The sequence below is a fragment of the Chlamydotis macqueenii genome, chromosome 4 (assembly GCF_036417535.1).
Source record: "Chlamydotis macqueenii isolate bChlMac1 chromosome 4, bChlMac1.mat, whole genome shotgun sequence".
Taxonomy (NCBI): domain Eukaryota; kingdom Metazoa; phylum Chordata; class Aves; order Otidiformes; family Otididae; genus Chlamydotis; species Chlamydotis macqueenii.
In genome coordinates this window covers 678,515-698,756 of record NC_141559.1, presented here as the reverse complement: position 1 = coordinate 698,756, position 20,242 = coordinate 678,515, and the positions used below count along the sequence as shown (strand labels likewise).

The window sequence follows — 20,242 nt, the reverse complement described above, 5'->3', positions numbered from 1 at the left end:
ACTCATCTGTCCGGATCCTTCACTGAGGATGTTCTATATACAGCTACTCTTTCTCATTTGAGATTTATTCTCTTGGCTTCTAGAGGTATCAGCACCCATGACCTTTTCTGACCTCGCACTACACTAGAAATCTCTGCGTACTCTGTACTGCCTGTGGCCAGATCCAAATTGTGAGCATATGGTGCTCCCCCTTAATCATTTCAGTTATTCTTTTACGAGCTTCTGGCTGCCTGGTTGGACGATGCCTTCTTGCAGCCATGCGTCGGCTCTAGCACGGCTGCTCACAGTCGCTAGGAAATTCTGTGTCACAAACCATCTACTTTTAATTGTCTATTTTCTCTCAGAAAATTCAAACCAGAGGACGCAAATACATAAAGCAAGAGGGTTTTAATTTGTTCACATTTCCAATAGCCCTGTAATTAATTTGCTCTTAAACAGAGGCAGCAGTCCACATGAGTGTGCTCAGACTGGAAATTTGGCTACTGGGAAGAGATGGAGGAAGGAGCTGGAGCTGTGTCCTGCTCTTATGGCTTTTAACTCCTGACAGACTGGGCATATTCTGGCCTCCCCATCTGTTTCAAATCTTTCAAATTTGACATCTATCTATTAATTTATTCTGTAATGTATTAGTTTCAAAGCATGCAATTCACTCCTTACAATTTGTGGTTGTTGCAGATTCAGAGCAGTGAACTAGAGGAGCTGCCCTTCAGTAAAATGTGAGGCGTTGTTAGCACAGGATTTAGCTCCACATCTGCAGAGAAGGGATTTAAATGTAGACAAACATGTATTTTATTAGCTGTTAGGTTGCTAAGGAGTCATCCACTCCAAATAATACTAATTCTGGTTAAATTTAGACACATACCAAGCTAGCATGTTAAATAGCAGGAGGAATAGATGTGTTTAGAAACTAAGGTACACTGAAACCAGCTTGTGCCTGTATTTGCAATGGCAACAGTTCCAGAGCTTCTCTTGGAGACTAACAGAACAGTTTGGGTCAGAAGGGGCCTTCAAAGGCCGTCCAGTCCAACCCCCCTGCAAGGAGCAGGGACATCTCCAACCAGATCAGGTTGCCCGTGGATGACCACGGGCACTTTGTCTGCGTCAGGCACAGTCTTTTCAGCATCCCTGAAAACCTGTTCACGGGTGCCATGAACATCAGCACTGTCCCCCACCAAGAGACACGGCTTGAAGTTGGAGCATTGCCCTTGAGTCCCTGATTATGAAACAAAACAAAAACCTGGATAACTAGAAAGGAATTCCCCTTTTGTTCTGTAAGCTTCTTGGGTCAAATGCCCTGTAGAAATATCAATTATTGTCATTGTTTAATATTATTCTTGGTAAAAGATGTGGGCAAAATCTTTTCAAGTAGGAAGTACTTTTATGGCTGTGTTCTGAGCAACTCTAATCACATTACATTTTCTCCATCTTCAAGGATCCAAGAAATATCTCTGTTCCCATTTAATGTCTGGATGTGTTTGTTATGCTGATGGTAATTTACTTGTAAAGTATAATTATGGGAAATTCCTACAGCTTCTGAAAAAGTGCATGGAACTGGTGACCACAGCAGATTTTTCCTCATTTTCAAGTGACCTCTGACTCATTCAGACAAGTCGAGACCTTTTCTGGGGAAACACAGCTCTTTGTCAGTCATTATTTTGTTACAAAGATTTTTTTTTCTTAGAACAGTAAGATTGGGAAAGTGAAGATCCATTTCTAGAGCTGCTTCTTCCACATTTTCTTGGTCCATTTTTGATTTTTAAACTGTCACATACTACTTTTAACTGGTAGAACAAAACTTAGATATTTTTATGAAACCAGTTGTGTAGTAGCTCTACAAATACCAAATGGTTGTATGAGAGCTCAGGAGCTGAAGATTTTACAGCCCATGTCCGTTTGTTACCTGTATCTCTCGCTAACCTCTTAAATGCATTTCATAGCCGGTGCTTTCCCCCAGGCCAGATGTGCCTCCTTGCTTTTTGGGTCAAATCTCTCTTAAAATTCCAGGAAGAATGCTGTTCAGCATTTGGCTGCCTTCTTGAACCCTTCTGGATATTCCACTAGTATTGGATATAGTTACATATGTAAGTTCATACATCCAGATCTATCCATATACATCTTCATTTCACTTTCAGCCTTTATATTGTAGTTTAGCCTATTTAATTTTCTTGCTTTTTTAACACTCTATTTACAGGTTTTCTTTTGTGGAAAACAAAAATAATATATGATATTTCTAGGATTTTTTTTTGTTGTAATATGCCAAAGGTGGTCTTTTAAGTTGCATTTTCAAGTGCAGAATTTCTTCCATAAGAAAGTCGCTATCAAAAGATATTGTAGGTGATAGGACCTTTGTATCCAAAAGTCATGTTGATCATGAGATCACCTGTGTTATTTACACTTACCACAAACTAGAGCACCTTTTGAGTTGTAAATTCTCTCCTAAGAAACTGCTTAACTCAGATTTCAGTAAAATCAAGAGACTAGATGTCTGAAAAGTAGCATGTATTAAAACAAAATTAAAAAAAAACCACCACAAAGAATTATGACTATGCTGATAAGTAATAGCTTTTAAAGAGTGAATAATTTTCAAGGCAAGATTAATTGCACTCATGTATCTGTGGCAATATTTCTGCTTAAAGATTTAAGCTTAAAACGTCTCTCTTTTTTTTTGTTAGTGATAATGAAAATACTGCTAAGTAAGTAAGTGTAACTTTAAAAGTTCATTTGTACAGAATTAGTATGGGCCTCCTGTTATGCTGGAAAGAGCACAAGTTCAGCTGAAATGAAGTTTTGGGCTAAAGGGCATGTTTCTATTTTAGCTGTCCTTTAATAGCTGGCTATTAAATTAGTGTTATATAAACTAAGCCTTAGCATAGTTCTATTTTTTATCCCTTTTTTACAGTTGGTATAATAAAGATACAGCACTTGAGGACAGGAAGTAACAAAATATAAGCTGTCAGAATGTGTGGCCAAATCTTTTCCAGCTTAAAGTGTATTTGTGTAAGGAAGGGCAGCTCGAGAGGATTGATGGAGTTTCTGAGTCAGTGGCTCCATCGGGAGAAGAAAATCCAAAATCTCTATAAAGTGCTCAGATACCAGCAGCGTAAAAGCTGTACAAAACTATGAAGAGCCCAACAATCACCAGACCCCTCTGAATGAGAGATGTTTTGTAATTCTACCAGATCAGACTTGGAGAGAGGGGAAAGCTTGAACCAAGCTTGAACCCAAGGGTCTGAGAGGAAATGCCTGAGAGGTGTACCAGGGCCCTGGAAGAAAGAGACTATGACCATGACCATCTTCCCACTCAGCTGTCGAGACCGAGAAGGAAGAAGCGACTGCTTTGTTAGGCACTGGGGGATGCATCCAAAGAAGCTTTAAACTATGCAGAGCCAAATGTTTCGTCATAAGTCTTGCATAAGCTGCAAAATATTCGGGAATAATCTTCCTCATTTTGGTCAGAGAACGGTACACTGACTCTTGCTTTATTAATAGCATCCTACTAAGTAACACAGTTGTCTGTTTAAACATCCTTATGACTTAACACATGGATGAGATTACTCTGCTAATAGGCATTCACTGGTGTTTTTTAGGTACAAAAATGCAGTGTAGTACAAAATGCAGTACAAAAATAGACTGATATTCTTGGGTTTGTCATGTGTACGCCTTCCACTACAGATAGCGTGTTTAATTTCTGCCAGACACCTGCAGAAAAACTGCAGGCATAAAATGGATGGCCACTGAAGCAACAGTCCCCTTGGTTTCTTGCCTATACCCTGTCCTCTCCAGCAAGTGAACTGGAATGTGCTTTGTCTTTCAGAAACCCGCTGATTCTGATTTAACGACTTTAAATGGTTACACTTGCACCAGTGGTAATTATTATTCTTAATGTATTCTGGGCATGTGTCTTCCAAAGGGTATGCTAAAGCAAGGAAAGAGATTTGAGATGAATGAGATAAATTACAGAAACAAAATAAGCATCTAAAACTTATTAAAATGGATTAAGCTTGGGGAAAGGGTAACTGAAGCACTAGATTTTAAAATAGCTGGAAGGATGGAAGGGAATATTTCACACCTTATCAGTAACAGTCATAGAACCTATCAAGCAAACAAACAACAACAAAGATACTTTTATTCAAAATGAAGTGATCTGAAGGAGCTGAAAAATCACTTGATCTGAAGGAGCTGATAAGTTTTGTGTATCTGGATTGAATTTTGCAAGAATATCTTGGTGTCCGCATTCGCAAGCAACGCAGCAAGGAAGGGACATTCTACTTAAAGTAGTGAAGCGTGCCAGCAGTGTTTGTTCCTGTGTGAATTGGCAGCCGAGGGCTGGTGGCTCCTGCTGCTGGGAGTGGTGTGTCCTCCCTCGCTGCCCGCTCACTCACTGCCCAGACGACACAGTTCAGCTACCAGCCGTGCTGGCTCAGCCCCATGGTCTGCTGTCTTGTCTCTGCTTCAGAGATCCGCACTTGTGCGCGCCTGTACGCGCATGCTGGTGTGCCGGGCATCGCACCAAACCTGCACCACAACACAGATCTTCCCTTTGCCGTTCCCCAAACCGTGGCTGGACACAATCTGTTCTTCTGGAGGTCTTTTCTCAGCTCAGATACACATCCTGTGCTCAGTCAGAAGGGTGTTTTGGCTCCAGATCTGTGCCTGATGGCAGCTCCTGCTTCTGCTGGATGCTGTTTAGTGGTCAGGTTTTGTACCTTTTCAGAATGAAGTTTAAATTTCTGTTCATTGCAACACAATGCGAAATAAAATACCGCTGTACTGCCAGCCTGCGGGCTTGCCAGCAGCAGGTCATTTTGCCTTTATAACCTGGATTTATGTTGCTGACAGCAGCGGGAATCCGAGTTATAAAGGCAAAATGACCTGAGTGGTGGTTCCTAGAGGAGCTGTGACGACTGTGAGGAGAGACCACGCATAAGGGGAAAATAGAGAATAGACAGCCACTCTCTCGTAGTTAAAAGTAGAGTGAAACTGAGAAACAAGTTAAGAACAACAAGAAGTGGGGCTAAAGCATTGATGTCTTTGTTGCAGAGCTGTTGGAGCCCATATGGGCTTTTATCGGGAACAGGCAGTGATCGCACATACCATATGTGCAGCAGCATCTAAGCTTAGCGAGCTGGAAGTTTGAACTACAAATTTCCTTGCTGTTAGTGGTGTTAGGATGAGCCAAAGTGATATTAATTTTAATTAGAGCTGAATGAAGAAAAAAAAAGTAATTTCCATTTGTTCCACTAAAACCCCCAAATTTCCCTTTTGGCTCCATATGGGAAGCCTTACATTAAGTTTCCAGTGAATTTCTGTTTGTAGAACGAGAAAGCCGTGGAAATGCCCCTGTGTACTGGCAGAAGCATTCACGCTCCGCAGGTAGATGTGATTATTCTGAAAGCAGCTTGTACATTTGGTGGTTTGTAAACTGGAGAAGAAAATCAGCAACAAAAAAAAATGTACGCAAGGGACCACTTGCGCAATGCAAATTCTGAAAAGCAAACTTTTCAAGTGATGTGAAGAGTTCATGAGCTAGTCATCGTTTGAAGTATTTGTATTTAAACCATCTGGTGGGTGACTAGTAATATAATAATAAAGCACCACTAAATCCAGGTGTCTGTTTGGATTATTACAAACAGATAACAGGGTTGCATTCCAGTAGCGCCATCCAGGTTTTGATATACTTCTGAAGAAGGGAGTTCTTCAAATTAAATCCTTATCTGAATCAAAATGGAATACAGGGGCTACAGCATATACTTGGGCTATACATACATATATTTATATTTTTATATATAATAGAGCCTGCGATCCTTCAGCCTTACTAGGGTGTGGCAAGAATGTTTTGTGGCTCTTTCCTGATCTACGTGTGCACTTTTTATCATGTAAAAACGGAAGGGGGGGAGGGGACCTGCCCTAGCAGGAGTCAGGCACAGCTACAGGGGAGCTGTGGCTCCAACGGGCAGCCCCAGCCTTGGCACAGGCACCTCTTCACTGACCCATGTTCTTTCCAACACAAGAAGTAAGTTCACATCGGAGCAGCACATTTTGATAATCCATTATGCTTTGCCTTGTTATCTCTACCTTGAATCCTGCAGATAATGTGTTTTTCATTCAAGCTTCTAAAAAGGTAGCCAGTCTGGATTTGAAGATTATGAGAGATGGAGAAGCCACCATTCCCCATTCTTTCTTCATATAAAATTTTAAAGTGTTTCTGAATAGAGATTTAAAGAATTTAGAAAGGAGTGAGTCTGAAGGTATTGATTTCCATTTTCTGTTGCCTAACAAGGTTGTGAGAAATTATTTTGCTTTGAGAGGGAAGATATTGAAATCTAAGTTGAAGTATCTAAATTAAGCAGTATGAAAATAAACAAAGCCTTTCTACGCTGGCTATATACAGAATTTGGCCACTGCCTTTAAGAAGACTGAAAACACCTAAAATGAAAGCACCAGTATATACATAAAGTAGGTCAGATTCCACCCTCTCCCAAAAATTTAAGAGCCTTCTCTTCTTTGATAAAATCTACCCAGCTAATTAGCTTTGCCTCTTCACATAGCACTAACTCTTACATTAGGCAGTGACTTGACAAAACTGATTTTTCGAAAAGTGTGTGTGAGTCTGTGTGCGCATTTCTCTGATATAACTGCAGGGTGTCACATGCTGAGGAGGAAGATACTGTTTTGAAAGCAAACATTTGTTTGAAGCGCACTTGGATCCAAACAGTTTCTTTCACTGCTGAGGTTGTGTACTGACAGGAAGGAGCTTATCCTGACTATTAAAAAATAGGAAAAAATGATGATGAATCTTTTCCTCTGTCTATGTAAGGTGTAAAAAAATAATCTACGTGCTTGTTATGCTGCTGACTGGTTTAGAAACAGGACCCAGTTTCTCTTTATTAGCTCTTCCCCAGTATAATCTCCTGAGTCAGAAACTCTCTCTTAGATGCGAGAACACAGAGTCTGATACAGAAAGGCCTTGATCCTGCTGTGGCTTGTGGAAAACTGTCAGGGAATAAGTCTGTCTTGCCAAGCACAGTGCAGGGAAGCAGCGAAGTCGCTTTGAATTTTATTCCTGTTGAAGCATGCTCCTCATTTTAGATCCCTGTAACACTAGGCTGAGCAATGTGAAAGCTGTTTCCTTTCAAGATGAGTGAGTACCCCTGCAATCTCACTCTGCCAGTTGATTGATCGGCATTACAACTGGAAGGATGACGCTCCAAGATGCTGGAACCAGCAAGCAACTGGGCATCGCTTGCTGCAAGTGCTCTCCACAGCTGTGGTCCAGACAGCGTACCTGGAGCGAGCTAGCTCCTTGATCCCCTTTTCATTAATTCAGTCTGTTCTCAGGTCTTTGGCAAATTTTTTCATCTTTTTGGCTTTCATACAGCAGTGATAATAGATCATTGCAAGAATGGATTCCTTTATCTAAGGCTTTTTTAAAGATCTGAAAACGATGCACTTCAAAGGCACCATCTGGACCTACAACTGCCTGTCTTTTCTCATCTCCACCCAAATTTAAATACTGGAGGAGAACACAGGATCATTTGGCTCCTCTGTGACAATACTGATTTTGTTCAGTTTGGTTTTCCTTTTTTGTTATAGTTTTGTATGTTGTTGGAGAATAGGGTTTTGGCATAGCGTTGATACTTTTCTTATTTCTGGTTCATCCCCAGAGCTTTAATTTGTTCATTTTCAGCAACATTCCTAATTGGCTTATCTGTATTAGGATCAGTGTGTGAAAGGTTTAGGACAAAAATGGACTAAGTGTTGTGAAAGAAACATCTGCACCCTTTGTAGGAAAAAATGGAGTGCATGCCTATTATGAGAAATGGAAGAATAGTTAAGAATTTTGCTGCCTGTTGAGATAGAATGAATACTGCAAAAGATAACCTGCTCAGGAACTGAACTGGATAAATTTCATTATATAGTCCAAATATATAAAGAAAAGGTAGGTATAAACACAGTCCAAAGTGCTATAAACTCAGGTTCTGAATGCTGTAGGTTGTGTAAGGCACGTAAGGTGGTATTTTCAAATGATGTTTTGCATTCACCTGATAGCTGCCCACTGGAAAGGTATTTTGCCAAGATGACCAAACGAGGAAGTATGAGTATTTGAGAATCCAATTACTGAATGCTGCATCTACAGGTCCAGCTTGGTATTGTAAATAGATCTCCAGTCTTTTGCAGGGAAAGCATCTTCACAGAAAATGGCATGTAAACTTGCCATAATACATAAATGGCTGGCAGATGTGCTATGTCAGTGCTCTTCTAAGACTTATGAGTCTATGATAGGATCAATAAATTCTTCTAATTTTTTATCCACCTGACCTTTCTCAGAATCCAGTGGCTAAAAGATTTGCATCTTAACTACAAGTTCATGTGCTGGAAAAACTCGTTATTTGTTGTGAACCTGCCTCCTGCTACCTTCACCTGAGGTTCCCTACCTCTTGTGCTGGAAGAAAGAGGGAACAACCATCCCACCATTTATGACTTTACAGACTAATCTTCCCTCAGACACTGTTCTTCCAACCTGAGGGTCTAGTTGACTTAACTACTCCACAGATAGCAGCTGTTCTATATCTTTGATCTTCTTTCTTTGAACCTTTTCCAAGTCTATCTTGGGGGAAGTGGGTGGAGGTATGGGATGGACAGATGGAAGAAAGAGGACTGACCAAAGCTGTAGCATTCCAAATGTGAGTGTAATGGGCTACAGTATGTAACGACAGTCTCTGCTTTGTTCTTTAGCCCCCTCTAATAATTTCCAATTCCTGTTCTGTTTGTTTGTCCTAAGCATCGAGCTGGTATTTTTATTTATCTATAGTAATTCCAAAATCCTAATCCCAAAGTTATTAATTAGCCTAGAGCTCATCATTTCACATATAAATTTGTGAATAATTGCTGCTTTTTTATTTACTGGGTTTTTTTTGTCTGCCATCTTATTCCCTTAGCACTGAGCCATATCAGGTCTTCTGCTGTGCAACTGCCTCCTCCCTCCCCTTGCTCCTGCCCTGCACAGGCAGCTCAGAGCAGCTTGGACACAGCCCTTTTCTTGGGATAAGCTATTGGCGACCACTCACATCCCTCAGGCTCCGTATCCCTGCTTGATATGAATGCTCTGTATCTTTATCTCGACTAGGCAGTTGTCACAAATAACTGTAGGCAAAATAAAATGTTCCATCCGAAACTTTCCATGCATAAATTAACAGGGGAAAAAAGTGAGAGGATCTTTATAGCCCTGTTGCCATGCACTGTTACGGCACCCAGAACCGCAGCTTTGTTCAGAGCTTGACAGTGCAAACTACAAACAAGTAAAACTATTATGCTCTGATTTTACATAAATTACTGCAGAACACTTTTCACTTATGACATTTTAATTCTCTTTTTATTGCTCTTTCTGCTTGAAACAACGGCTTCCTCCCCTAGTCTCCAAAAGAGAACTTATTAAGGGATTTTAGGTAGTTTGGTGACAGTAACCAGAGCCATAAAGAAAGAATAATTAAATGATTTTTTTTTTTTTTTTAAGATAAAACTCATTGTCTACCACCCACCACTATTGTATCAGAATCACGGATATTTAGGACAGAAAGCATATCTGAGTATATAAAGCCTTTCCTATTAAGTTGTCTATGTTGAAATGATAAACTTCCTAATTAGGTTATTCCATTCCATCTCTTTTTATGGCCTCCCCAGTCTGTAGTATTTTTATGAGTAGTTCATGCTGTGGTGTACTTATTAATACGCTTCCACAACCTAAATGCATAATTAGTTGGATTTTTATCTCAAAGGTTCAATTAAAAAGTAATCTAGTAGGACGTAGGATTCCCAATTACTGAGTGTAGGAAAAACACCTATTCTGTTCTGTCTTTCATCTCAGACATAATTCAATTGGATTATTTTCCCAAATAAAATGTAGCTTTTCATCCCTGTGGAGGAAGGAGAGAGGTCACAGAGCCCTGTGGAGACCATATATAATGATGTCTATTTTTACCTCCACTTTCCTTTAAAGATACAATTAAATTTGTAGTACGCTCAAATTGTAGACACTGTACACTCTCTCTGGTAGACAAGACAGAAAAAACATTTTCATCGCTGCTTATTGTAATTGAAAAATATTAATTCTTCTCTTTCAGGTTCATTAATCAAGCCCTTACAAGTACTTTAGAAGTAAAATTAAATTAATTTACATTTTATTTCTTACAAGTGTTTCACTTTGGAAACGTGTAAATAGGTACCACCACTCTTTTAGAAAATGTCAGAACATTTTGACAGATGCAAATCTGTAATCTAATATTCATAACATAAAAGCACTTAAAATTCCAGATACAATTTCCAAGGACGATAATTGTGAATAGTGTGAGGAGTCTGCTTTTCTTCTAATGAAGTATTTACAACAGTTATTGCAAAATCGAGCTTTCAAGGTCAGAATATTTTCCATTAATGCTTGTAAATGAATAGTGCTAAAGAAAAAAAAAAAAGTAACAGCAGTAGTATTTACTGAAGAAACTTGGCCAGCGTCTCCACTGGAGCAGTGCTAGAGGACTTGGTCTTGTGTGCATGGGAAACTCCCCACATTAAAAAATATTTTATAGCTGCCAAGCTTTTGCTTCTCACACAGGAGGCAGCTTGAAGAAGACAATGGAGCCATAAATAAACAGAAATGAAATTTCTCACTGAAATAGGTGCTTGCAAGGTGGGGTCATTAATTATACCACAGTGAGGGAGGCAAGCGATGTGACCTCGCTGCAATGGGTGTGTTATTAATTATCACCCTGCTGTCATCAATGGAGAGTTATTTTATTCATGTACTTACTTTGCATCTATTTATAAGATGTATATTGCACAATATTTAGAAAGTAGTGTTTTAAATGATACTGGGTTCTGGCTGATCCTATTTCCTTTGAATTCAGTGAAAATGTAAGAATAATGCTAAGTTATTCTGAAAACTTTTGGTGGTGTTTTGTTTTTTTTTTAAAACAAATTATCAATATATAGCCCCTTTTTTTTTTGGATCAAACTTGCGCTCACGTATTAGGAGGCCGAATCTAGGGTCAAAGCCTGGCAAGCCTTGTCATTGTACCTTGGTTCTGCCCAGCAGGCTGGATTCACCAGGATGCAGACGTAGTAAACCCCATTACATGTGGGTGTCCAGGAGGTGGATATCCTGTGGCTGGGATGGACTCTGTTGCTATTATTCCTTTATACAGGTACCTGCAGCTCTGTACAGTGATGCAGTTAGTTGTAGTTTTTCAACGAATTGTAAGGTCACAAAGTAGAGTTTTGAGGGGTTACTTGTAAAGTCTGAATAAACCAAATCCCTTCAGTGAAAAGACATTTATACCCAGATTACTCCTTTTGAGGCATGAAAAGGATTTGCAGGATTTATGACAGAAAAGCTGATGTTAAGGAACCTTCTTTTTAAAAGAATAAAAATATGCATCTATCCACAGCTTTTCGCAGAAATATTTTAATTAAATATTAGTCTATCTTCATATGATTGTTGTTTTCATGAAAGAAAATCTTGGGCCACCCAGCTTTTTTCTCTGTTAAACATTGGTTTGAGTGTGTGCAGTTCCTGGGCCTCTTTCCAAATCATACAAAACTTTTTCCTTAAAAGATCTGAAAATGGGCATAATTTAAGATCACAAAGTATTTTCCCTATTAAAATGTTCCCAAGATTAGATCACATTTGGCAAAATAAACAGAATTTGATTCTTTGGCTCTTTTTATAGGGAATTCATTACAGAGATTTCAGATTGGGGCACAGTTTACTGGTGAAAGTGACAGAGTTCAAGCGTGGCTCTTTTGCTGTTCTGAGACTGCACACAGTGTCAACAGAGATTTTGTGGGATTTGAAATGTATTTAATGGGGTTTTATACTCTTCTCTTAAAGTGAGAGGATAAAATAAAGCAAGAAGTTTCATGGACAAGATGCTTCTAACTTCCTACCTCACCTCCTGACTTTGCTTTTGGAATCGTTGTCCGCGCGTCGTTGTCCACCCTTTGTTTCTTTACCCAGAGGAGCCGTCCTCTCTGAAATGCAGGCGCTGATTCTGCAGACAGGTCAGCATCATCCCTCGTACTTTGCGCTGCAGACTGCATCACAGGAGCCCTAAAAGTTTGCATGCAAAAGTGAGTCAGTTCTTGACATACTCTTAACTCTATTTACATATTTACATTTTATGATGGTTACATTTGTTTACACAAATTTACATATAGCAAGGTGGTTTTGTTACTTTTTTGAGCTGCATATGTGGCAGCTATAGTCGAAGAGGATTATACACATACAACAATGAAACAAAGTAATTGCATATCCTTTTGTGAGATCCACACCCATCAACGTACGTTTGCTATTTTTGTATTCTCTAATGTCTTTGCATTTGTATCTGTGAATAAGTTAATAAAAATAAACATCCAAATACATGACACAAAACACCAGTCGAAATTGTCACAATAAAATGAAAGCTGACAAGACGCAATGCCAGGGAACATAAGTCATTTAAGGCCTGCAGGGGAACAAAAGGCAGATCTCTCTTCCTTGGCTTCCACTTCACCCTAATGTTCTAATGAAGTCCCAAGCACAGTAAAGAGCCCTGCTTTGGGCCAGCTCTGGTAGATGTAGATGCACCATGAAGAGTTTCTAGCCAAGGTAGGCAGAAACTGTTGTGGCGATTTTTGAATATGCTGCAGCAGCACTCCAATGTGTCATCACCAGTGTGATTACAGCAGGGTCACTTTGTCACCTGTAAAACATTCCAAGTTTTATTTATAAAGGCAAGCAGCTCAGACAAAGCAGGACTAAGCTTTCTGAGAGATACTAAAAAAAAAAATTCTTCCTTTCTAGGGTGGAGAAAAAACTTGCCCGTTCTGGAAAGATATCTGCAGCTTTTGGATTTTGATCTCCCTATTCAACTTTCCAAACACCATCTCCTCAAAACAGCACAAAAGTCCTCCTGCAGCCAGTATCAAAAGGTAACATTTTGCTTTGCTAAAAAATACATTATGGTTTGTTTTTTTTTTTTTTTAATTTTGAAATGAAAATGCAAAAAAGCCTCCATGCAGTACAGGCAAAAAAAAAAAAAAATCTGTCCTGCTGCTGAAAAGATAAATATATTCCTGACTTGCTTTATGGATGACTTATTTCTGATACAACACATTCACTGTTGGTCCTTAGAGGGGTGATCTCTGCCTTCCCCTCTCACCTTCCCCAAACCAACAGGCCTTTTTGAGTTATGTAAAACCTTGGTTTAAAAAATCATTTCCTTGGGTGAGTTCTGAGCCTTATCTGAGATGCGCTGGCAAAGAATGGAGAAAATGCACTCACAATAGAGCTTCATCAAAAATCCTGATGGGAAGCCACTACCTGGTTTGTGAAGTCATTGAATTGCAATGACTAGATATCCTTTTTTTTTTTTTTTAATGGATTTCACCTATCTTTCTGAATGGCCTATAAACTAGGAGAAATAATTTTATCTGTCACTGATGGATGGTGACTATTGTAAGCGCGTAGTCATTGGATTTTTCTGTAACAGTTCATGTAAATCTCAGAAAATGCAAGGCGTTGTTGCAAAAGGAGGAGAGAATAGGAGTTCAGAGTGCCGAAGGTCAGTTTACAACAGATTACTGTCTAGGAAAATGAGAATCTTCTTCTTCAATAACCCTGTAAACAAGGGCATGTGAATAGTCATTCATTAATATAATATAACTCTTAGTTAAAGTTTAACAAGTCAGCCTAGGTACGCTGCTATGCTGTGTGACATTTCATAGCAACAGTGCTTGAAATATTTACTCACTTATTGTTTCCTTACCATTAATAATGAAATACCCAAGATCCCATTTGCATTTCCCTTCCATTAAACAAACCACACTCATTTGTAGATTTAAATGGGCCACATTTTCTGTCATGAGCTACCAGAGATTTCAGCTATTTTTATATAGACCAGGTTACTCCTCTAATGTCAGAGTGAAATTTATGTAGTTATAGATTTGCTTCTAGTTTCTTCAGTGAAAGTTTCATATGATTTATTTAATAAGCTTGTTGCTTTCTGTCTCATAATCCAAAAGGCTGCATCAGAGAATAGTTGATAGGAAGCTGGGTTTGCAGAGCATACGCCTGAGCAGGTACTGGAATGTGGGATCACGTTTCTAAATACAGATACTCAAGTATTAGGTTTCAAAACAGAAGTGGCCTAATTTACAGTGTCATAAAGATTTGCAGCTTCATTGAGGTGAGTAGTTAAACCTTGAAATCATTGAACTTTCTAGTGAAAGGCTCGAGCTCTGAACTGTTAAGTTGAAGAGGAAACTACGATTGGTGTAAATCAAATTGATTAGAGACGCGATGAAAGTAACAAGTCCAGCGTCTAGGCACGCAGCCCTCTTCTACCCTACACGGCAAAGAGGAGGCAGCAGAACGTAAATACAGCCTCATCAGAGGCAACATCATCTCCTTAGCGTGAGTCTATGGCACCATCTACGGGTAGGAGTGCTGTCCAAACCCCTTGTCCCAATTTCCCCTTCTCTCGAATAGGAATTTGAAAAAACCGCAAAGCGCCTTGCTGTAGTTTTGTTTCCAGGTGTTTGCCAGCTATGCTTTTTGTCATTCAGCTGAGGATGTTAAGTGCAGCGTAACTTGCTGAATTGGGCTGCTCTCCTCAGTATTGCTCTCCCTGGGCTCCTTACTCCGAGCTGATGAGACATGCACTGCTCTGGACAGTGTCCCAGGCTTGCTTCACCCCAGTCTCCTCAGCCTGAGTCCTTGGGTCCAGCCTGAAATCCAGCTATGCTAGACATAAATTCTGATTGTGTTTCTGTAATTTCAAAAAGGCCCAGGTCAACGGTCCTTTTATATTTTCTAAGAGTTGCTCTCACCACATGTTTTATCGCAAGCCACCCCAACTATGTGATCCAGGAAGCATAGCGATGAAATCTCTGAGGCTGTCAGGTTATGACTCTGGTTCCCCCCTCCTTCCTCTTCTTCACTTCTTTTTACAGTACATGTTGGGATTACTACCCAGGAGGACACTTGTGCTGCAAATACTCAAAGAACTGCTGGCTATATCGTATCAGCAGGCCTCTGTCATGGCCAGATCCCTCTCTCGCATCAGGAGAGCTGGGCAGAGGGACACGTTGCAGCCTGAGAGCATCTTCTGGACATGGCCAGCCGACAGATCCAGGGGGCACAGCCCTGGAAGCCCCTTATCTCCATCACTCGGCGCTCACAACAGGGATAACGCTGGCCTTGGTCTCTTTTAAGTGGAGCACCAGAGAGGGAAGGTGCTTAAACCTCGCAAGCGTGGATACCGCCGCGCTCTTTCACAAAAGCTCCGGCCTGGCCGCTCTCTCTCCTTCCCCTTCCCCGGGCAAACGCCTCCGTGCGCTGCAGGTTCGTTGGAGAAGGACGGCAAAAAACAAGGAAGAGCTGCGAGGAGGCGGGCCCCCGGCCGGGCCGCCATGACACCGCCCCGGCGCATGCGCGGCAGCGCCACCCTCGGCGAGATGGCGGCGGCGGAGGGGATGGCGGCAGCGGTGGAGGAGGAGTGAGTGCGGCGGGGCGGGTATCCGCCGCCATCCGCGGGGACTGCGCGGTGGCGGGGCTGGGGGAGGCGGCGGGGGGAGTCCTCAGGCGTCGGTGCTGCGGGATGTGACCGGCTTCTCCCTCCCCGCAGGCCGAGGCGGCGGATCCCGCTGGTGCCGGAGAACTTGCTGAAGAAGAGGAAGGCCTACCAGGCCATCAAGGCCACCCAGGCCAAGCAGGCGCTCCTCAACAAGCGGAAGGTAGGGGCTGGGGGGGGATCCCCGGGCTGGGGGCGCAGCCGGGGTGTCCGGCGATCTGGGGGCGGCTGGGAGAGTCCGGCTGTAAAGAGGGAGGGGAAGGCGCTGGGCTGGATGTGTGGTGCTGTTGCAGCCGGTCGTGTTTGTGTTTCGGAGGAGGGAATCATAATTCCGTGCGAGCGATCTGAGTGATCAGCTGCTTCTGCGAGGGGGGGAAAGTCAGCTGGTTGCTGAGACTTTGTGTGGATACTGTGATGATCCTCTGGGTTGTCTCTGAGGGGAAGCGTGAGTTCATTTCTTCAGTTGTTGAGCATCTTCCCTATGTGTCTCTGAGCCCTGTAAAGGGGACAGAACTTTTTGAGTTGTTACACTGAAACACAAATTTATTGAAGACTGAGAGTTGTTCCTCTTATGTCTGTGACTGCCAGGGCATGCATATGGTAAAATGTAATGCTGCTGAGTTGTTTGTGCTACCATGGAGTTACGCTGTCTTGAAACCAGTTCACCTTTGCGTTGTAAACCTTCATGGAGATGGCGTGCTTTTCTGAGAGCATGTTTAGAGTTAGCTATCTGTTGTCAGCTAGATAAATTGAGAGCAGCCCTGAGGAGAAGGACCTAAGGGTATTGGCAATGAGAAGCTCAACATGAGTCGACCATGTGTGCTTGCAGCCCAGAAAGCCAACCGCATCCTGGGCCACATCAAAAGCAGTGTGGCCAGCAGGTCGAGGGAGGTGATTCTCCCCCTCTGCTGCACTCTCGTGAGACCCCACCTGCAGCACTGCATCCAGTTCTGGAACCCCCAACATAAGAAGGACGTGGACCAGTTGGAGAGGGTCCAGAGGAGGCCACAAAGATGATCAGAGGGCTGGAGCAGCTCTGCTGTGAGGACAGGCTGAGAGAGTTGGGGCTGTTCAGTCTGCAGAAGAGGAGGCTCCGGGGAGACCTTATAGCCGCCTTCCAGTGCCTAAAGAGGGCCTACAGGAAAGATGGGGAGGGACTTTTGACAAGGGTAATGGCTTTAAACTGAAAGAGGGTAGGTATAGATTAAACACAAGGGTAGGCATTTAAACATCTTTCTAATTTTAAAAAGTGTTTGTTTTCCCCATAATTCTGAAAATAAGATTTTTTTTTTTTTCCAAGTGAGCTGTATGTTCTTTGTTTAAATTAGTAGTACTTAATGGTTCGTTGAGTGCTTGAAGTTTTTGTGCATGTGTGCCTTTATAGAAAAGGACTTTAAACCCAGTTATTTTCTGTTGGATGGTAATTTTGAGTCACGCTAGGATGTAGCTGTACCATTTGTTTTACGCAGATACCTACGTTGTTTCTGGCTTTCCTAGTGTCTGTCAGAGCTGTGGCTGCAAATGTTTCCATTTGATTTCTCCTGTGTCTAGAAGAATCCTGGGTTTTGCTTTGTTTTTCCTATTTTTTTTTCTTTTCAGGAGAAAAAAACTGCTTTGTTCACTGTTCATAAATTGTAGCTAGCTGCTTATAAATTCATATGTGTTCCCTCAGTCCTGTCTCCCTTAGGCTTAGAATGTCAAATTTGTTTTCGTCTTACTGTCTTCAAAACTGAAAGAGCATAGTTCATCATGTTCTGAATTTCACTTGACCTTTGAGATGCAAACCTCTCAGACTGTTGGGAAGGGTGATGATTTGTTGTCCTTTTGTCTTTAGCACCAGAAGGGGAAACAAATCCAGTTTAAACGCCTTGAGGCTTTTGTTCGAGATTCGTGGCGCAAACACCGAGATGACGTCCGGCTGAGGCGCATGGAGCACAGACCTGGACAGGCAGCTGTACCTCAGGAACACAAATTAGCCTTTGTTGTGCGGATCGTAGAGTAAGAAACTTTTGTTGCTCCTTACATTTATTATTGCTACCGTTTGTAGCTGTCATATAATTTCTAAGCAAAGGAAGTATGATCAACCCAGATGTGTCTCCTTGCAGGTATTCTGAGGCATTTTCTTGCTGTATTAGAGAAACATGGTTACTAATAGTACCTTTTTTTTTTTTTTTTTTACACTCAGTATTACGGGAGTGAGTAGTAGGGTAAAGAGAGTGATTGAGCTGCTGCGTCTGAGAAAAAACTTCACCGGAACGTTCGTTAAACTGACTCCATTATCGCTGAAGATGCTGCAGATTGTGGAACCATACGTGGCATGGGGGTAAGTACCAGTCCCGTGACTTGGTAGTAATTCAGATGTAAATATCATAGTTTCTCGATTCTCCATCTGGTATCACAAATCCATGGCTGGCTTTTCCAGTAATGGTCAAAACTTTGTCAACTTTGTGTCTAAAACTTGTTATTATCCCTTTTCTCATTGTTCTCAACTTAACTTGGTTGCTTTCCCACCTGTGTCCTTCCCGCTGGGCATGGGAATTCCTGCTGCATCATGTCTCTCTATTACAGAGTCTGATTTTTGTTTTTGCAGACACCCTAACCTGAAATCTGTACGAGAGCTCATCTTGAAACGGGGCCAAGCCAAGATTAAGAAAAAGAGGGTGCCTCTGACAGACAATACGCTGATAGAGGAACATTTAGGTGAGGAAGGGGATGAGAAAATGAATTGAGGAAAGAGGTGGATGGTGAGAGTTTGCAATCTGACCTGAGAGGGAGGCAGAGGGAGAAAAATACCACAAGGCGCGCATATGGAGGACTGGCAATTCTGGAGTAGCATGAGGAAAAATGATACAGTTGGGCATCTCGTGTATGTGTTGTTTGTGGGGGGCTTTTTGTTGTTTTGTTAGTTTTTTTTTTAATTTTTTGTTCGTTTGTTTGTTTTCTCTGCAGGGGACTATGGTATTATTTGCCTGGAAGACCTTATTCATGAAATCTACTCGGCTGGGAAGTATTTCAAAAAAGTCACAAACTTTCTATGGCCATTCCACCTGTCAGTGGCTCGCCATGCTTCACGTAACAAAGTGGGTTTCCTCAAGGAAATGGGTAAGCCTGGCTGCAGAGGTGAAGCCATCAACCAGCTTATACGGCAGCTGAACTAGTCAGGTGAGAATGCCTGTTGTGTAACTTGTAGGTCTTATCCTTTATCTGGTTGTGGAAGATTGCATTAGTCTGACTGTTTGGTTTTTATCTTTCTGTTCTGCAGGGTCTTCTGAAAACTTCAGGATTTATAACCTGTTTCTTTTCACCCGTAATTTTCATGGACATTAACTTTATGCAATGATATACTATAGCTCTTGACTGTTGGTGCCTCTGTAAAAAAAAAGAAAATATACAGATGATGATGGAGATGGACTTTGGGCTGCTCCTTCTTAAGAAGATAAATTGTATTTGGTACAAGAAAGAAGTGATTTGGAACTTCTGAGAACGATGTGACTTCTGCATCTCTGTAAACCAAAGGTTTTTTATACTCGTTACTGCTGGCTCTGTACCAGTCACCTCCTGATCTCATCTTTGGTATGAAACACTGGTTTTCTATCAAAACCAGTCATTGAAATTTCTGCTACAGTTGACTTGCACTCGCTGCTGGAAGTTGCACCTCCCTCTAAGTGTAGAGGGGTAGTGCCATCATCTGTTTAAGAATATTGCTGACAGGCAGAAGACGCAAGGTATTCCTCTGTTACATCAGTGTAAGCCCTTGTAGTGAATAAGGTAGCTTTTTTTTTGAAGTACCTAGATTGTATTTATTTTAAAAAGCCCTGATTTCGTGCTACTGACTTAAAAAAGGCTGCCTTTTCCCTCCTGCTAGATTAGAACTGCTGGAGAAAACTATTTCCTAGTAGGAAAGCCCAGAAACTTTGTAACAGAGTGGTGGAGTACATGTCAATATTTTTTAAATAAACTTTTGAAATTATACTGTTACAACAAGAGGAGTCATATATTGCTCTAGGAGAGTGGGAAAAGTTAAATATTCTGGCTGAAGTGAATTTGGTGAAGAAAATCAGCAAAACCACGGAAGAGCCCGGAAGTTCTGTTAACACTCACAGTTTTAATTCCTTAATTTCTTCAGGAAGCATCCTGTGCAATTTGATAAATATGGAAAACACTGTGCTTAATCAGTAGGTCATTGTGATTATTTATACTGTCAGCCGAAGACTTGAAGTGAGGGCAAACTGTTAATCCCTGAATTAATTTCATACTGATCCATAAGACTTGTTTTGAGACTCGGAGGAAACAGTTAATTAATAATGCAAGTATGATGCTGTCATGGTTTGGCCCCACTCAGGACCAAGCTACACAGCCTCTCGCTCACTCCCTCCACCCTTCAGGGGGGCAGGGAGAACTGGTAAAGAAAAGAAGGCAGAACTCATGGGTCGAGATTAAAAAAACATGTTTAAGAGAACAACAGAAGAAAATAAAACAGATGGAAAACAAACAAACGGAAACAAATAACAGAAAATACTGAAGCACCTAATTTACAGTGCAATAGCTCACAGCAGATCCTGATGCCCAGCACCACTCCCACTTTCTATACTGAGCATGAGCCACAGGGTACAGCATAAGCCTTGGGCTAATTTGGGCAA

At 41.4% G+C, this 20,242-nt stretch overlaps 1 protein-coding gene across 1 annotated transcript; it reads left to right on the top strand.

Annotated features, from left to right (window-relative positions):
- The first annotated feature begins 15,390 nt into the window (after positions 1-15,390).
- RPL7L1 (ribosomal protein L7 like 1) lies at positions 15,391-19,574 on the top strand. The gene is made up of 7 exons (XM_086747278.1): positions 15,391-15,527; positions 15,657-15,765; positions 17,437-17,600; positions 17,788-17,925; positions 18,193-18,302; positions 18,552-18,764; positions 18,865-19,574. The coding sequence occupies exons 1-6, from the start codon at positions 15,442-15,444 to the stop codon at positions 18,758-18,760; spliced, it is 816 nt and encodes a 271-aa protein (XP_086603404.1). The 5' UTR covers positions 15,391-15,441; the 3' UTR covers positions 18,761-18,764; positions 18,865-19,574.
- The last annotated feature ends 668 nt before the right edge of the window (positions 19,575-20,242 follow it).

What these genes read in the sequence shown, in the direction of transcription:
- RPL7L1 (XM_086747278.1), top strand. Translation starts at nt 15,442, where the DNA reads ATGACACCGCCCCGGCGCATGCGCGGCAGCGCCACCCTCGGCGAGATG. An exon ending in TTTGTTGTGCGGATCGTAGA is followed by an intron (nt 17,601 to 17,787) that starts GTAAGAAACTTT and finishes TTTTACACTCAG; the next exon opens with TATTACGGGAGTGAGTAGTA. An exon ending in GCTGATAGAGGAACATTTAG is followed by an intron (nt 18,303 to 18,551) that starts GTGAGGAAGGGG and finishes TTTTCTCTGCAG; the next exon opens with GGGACTATGGTATTATTTGC.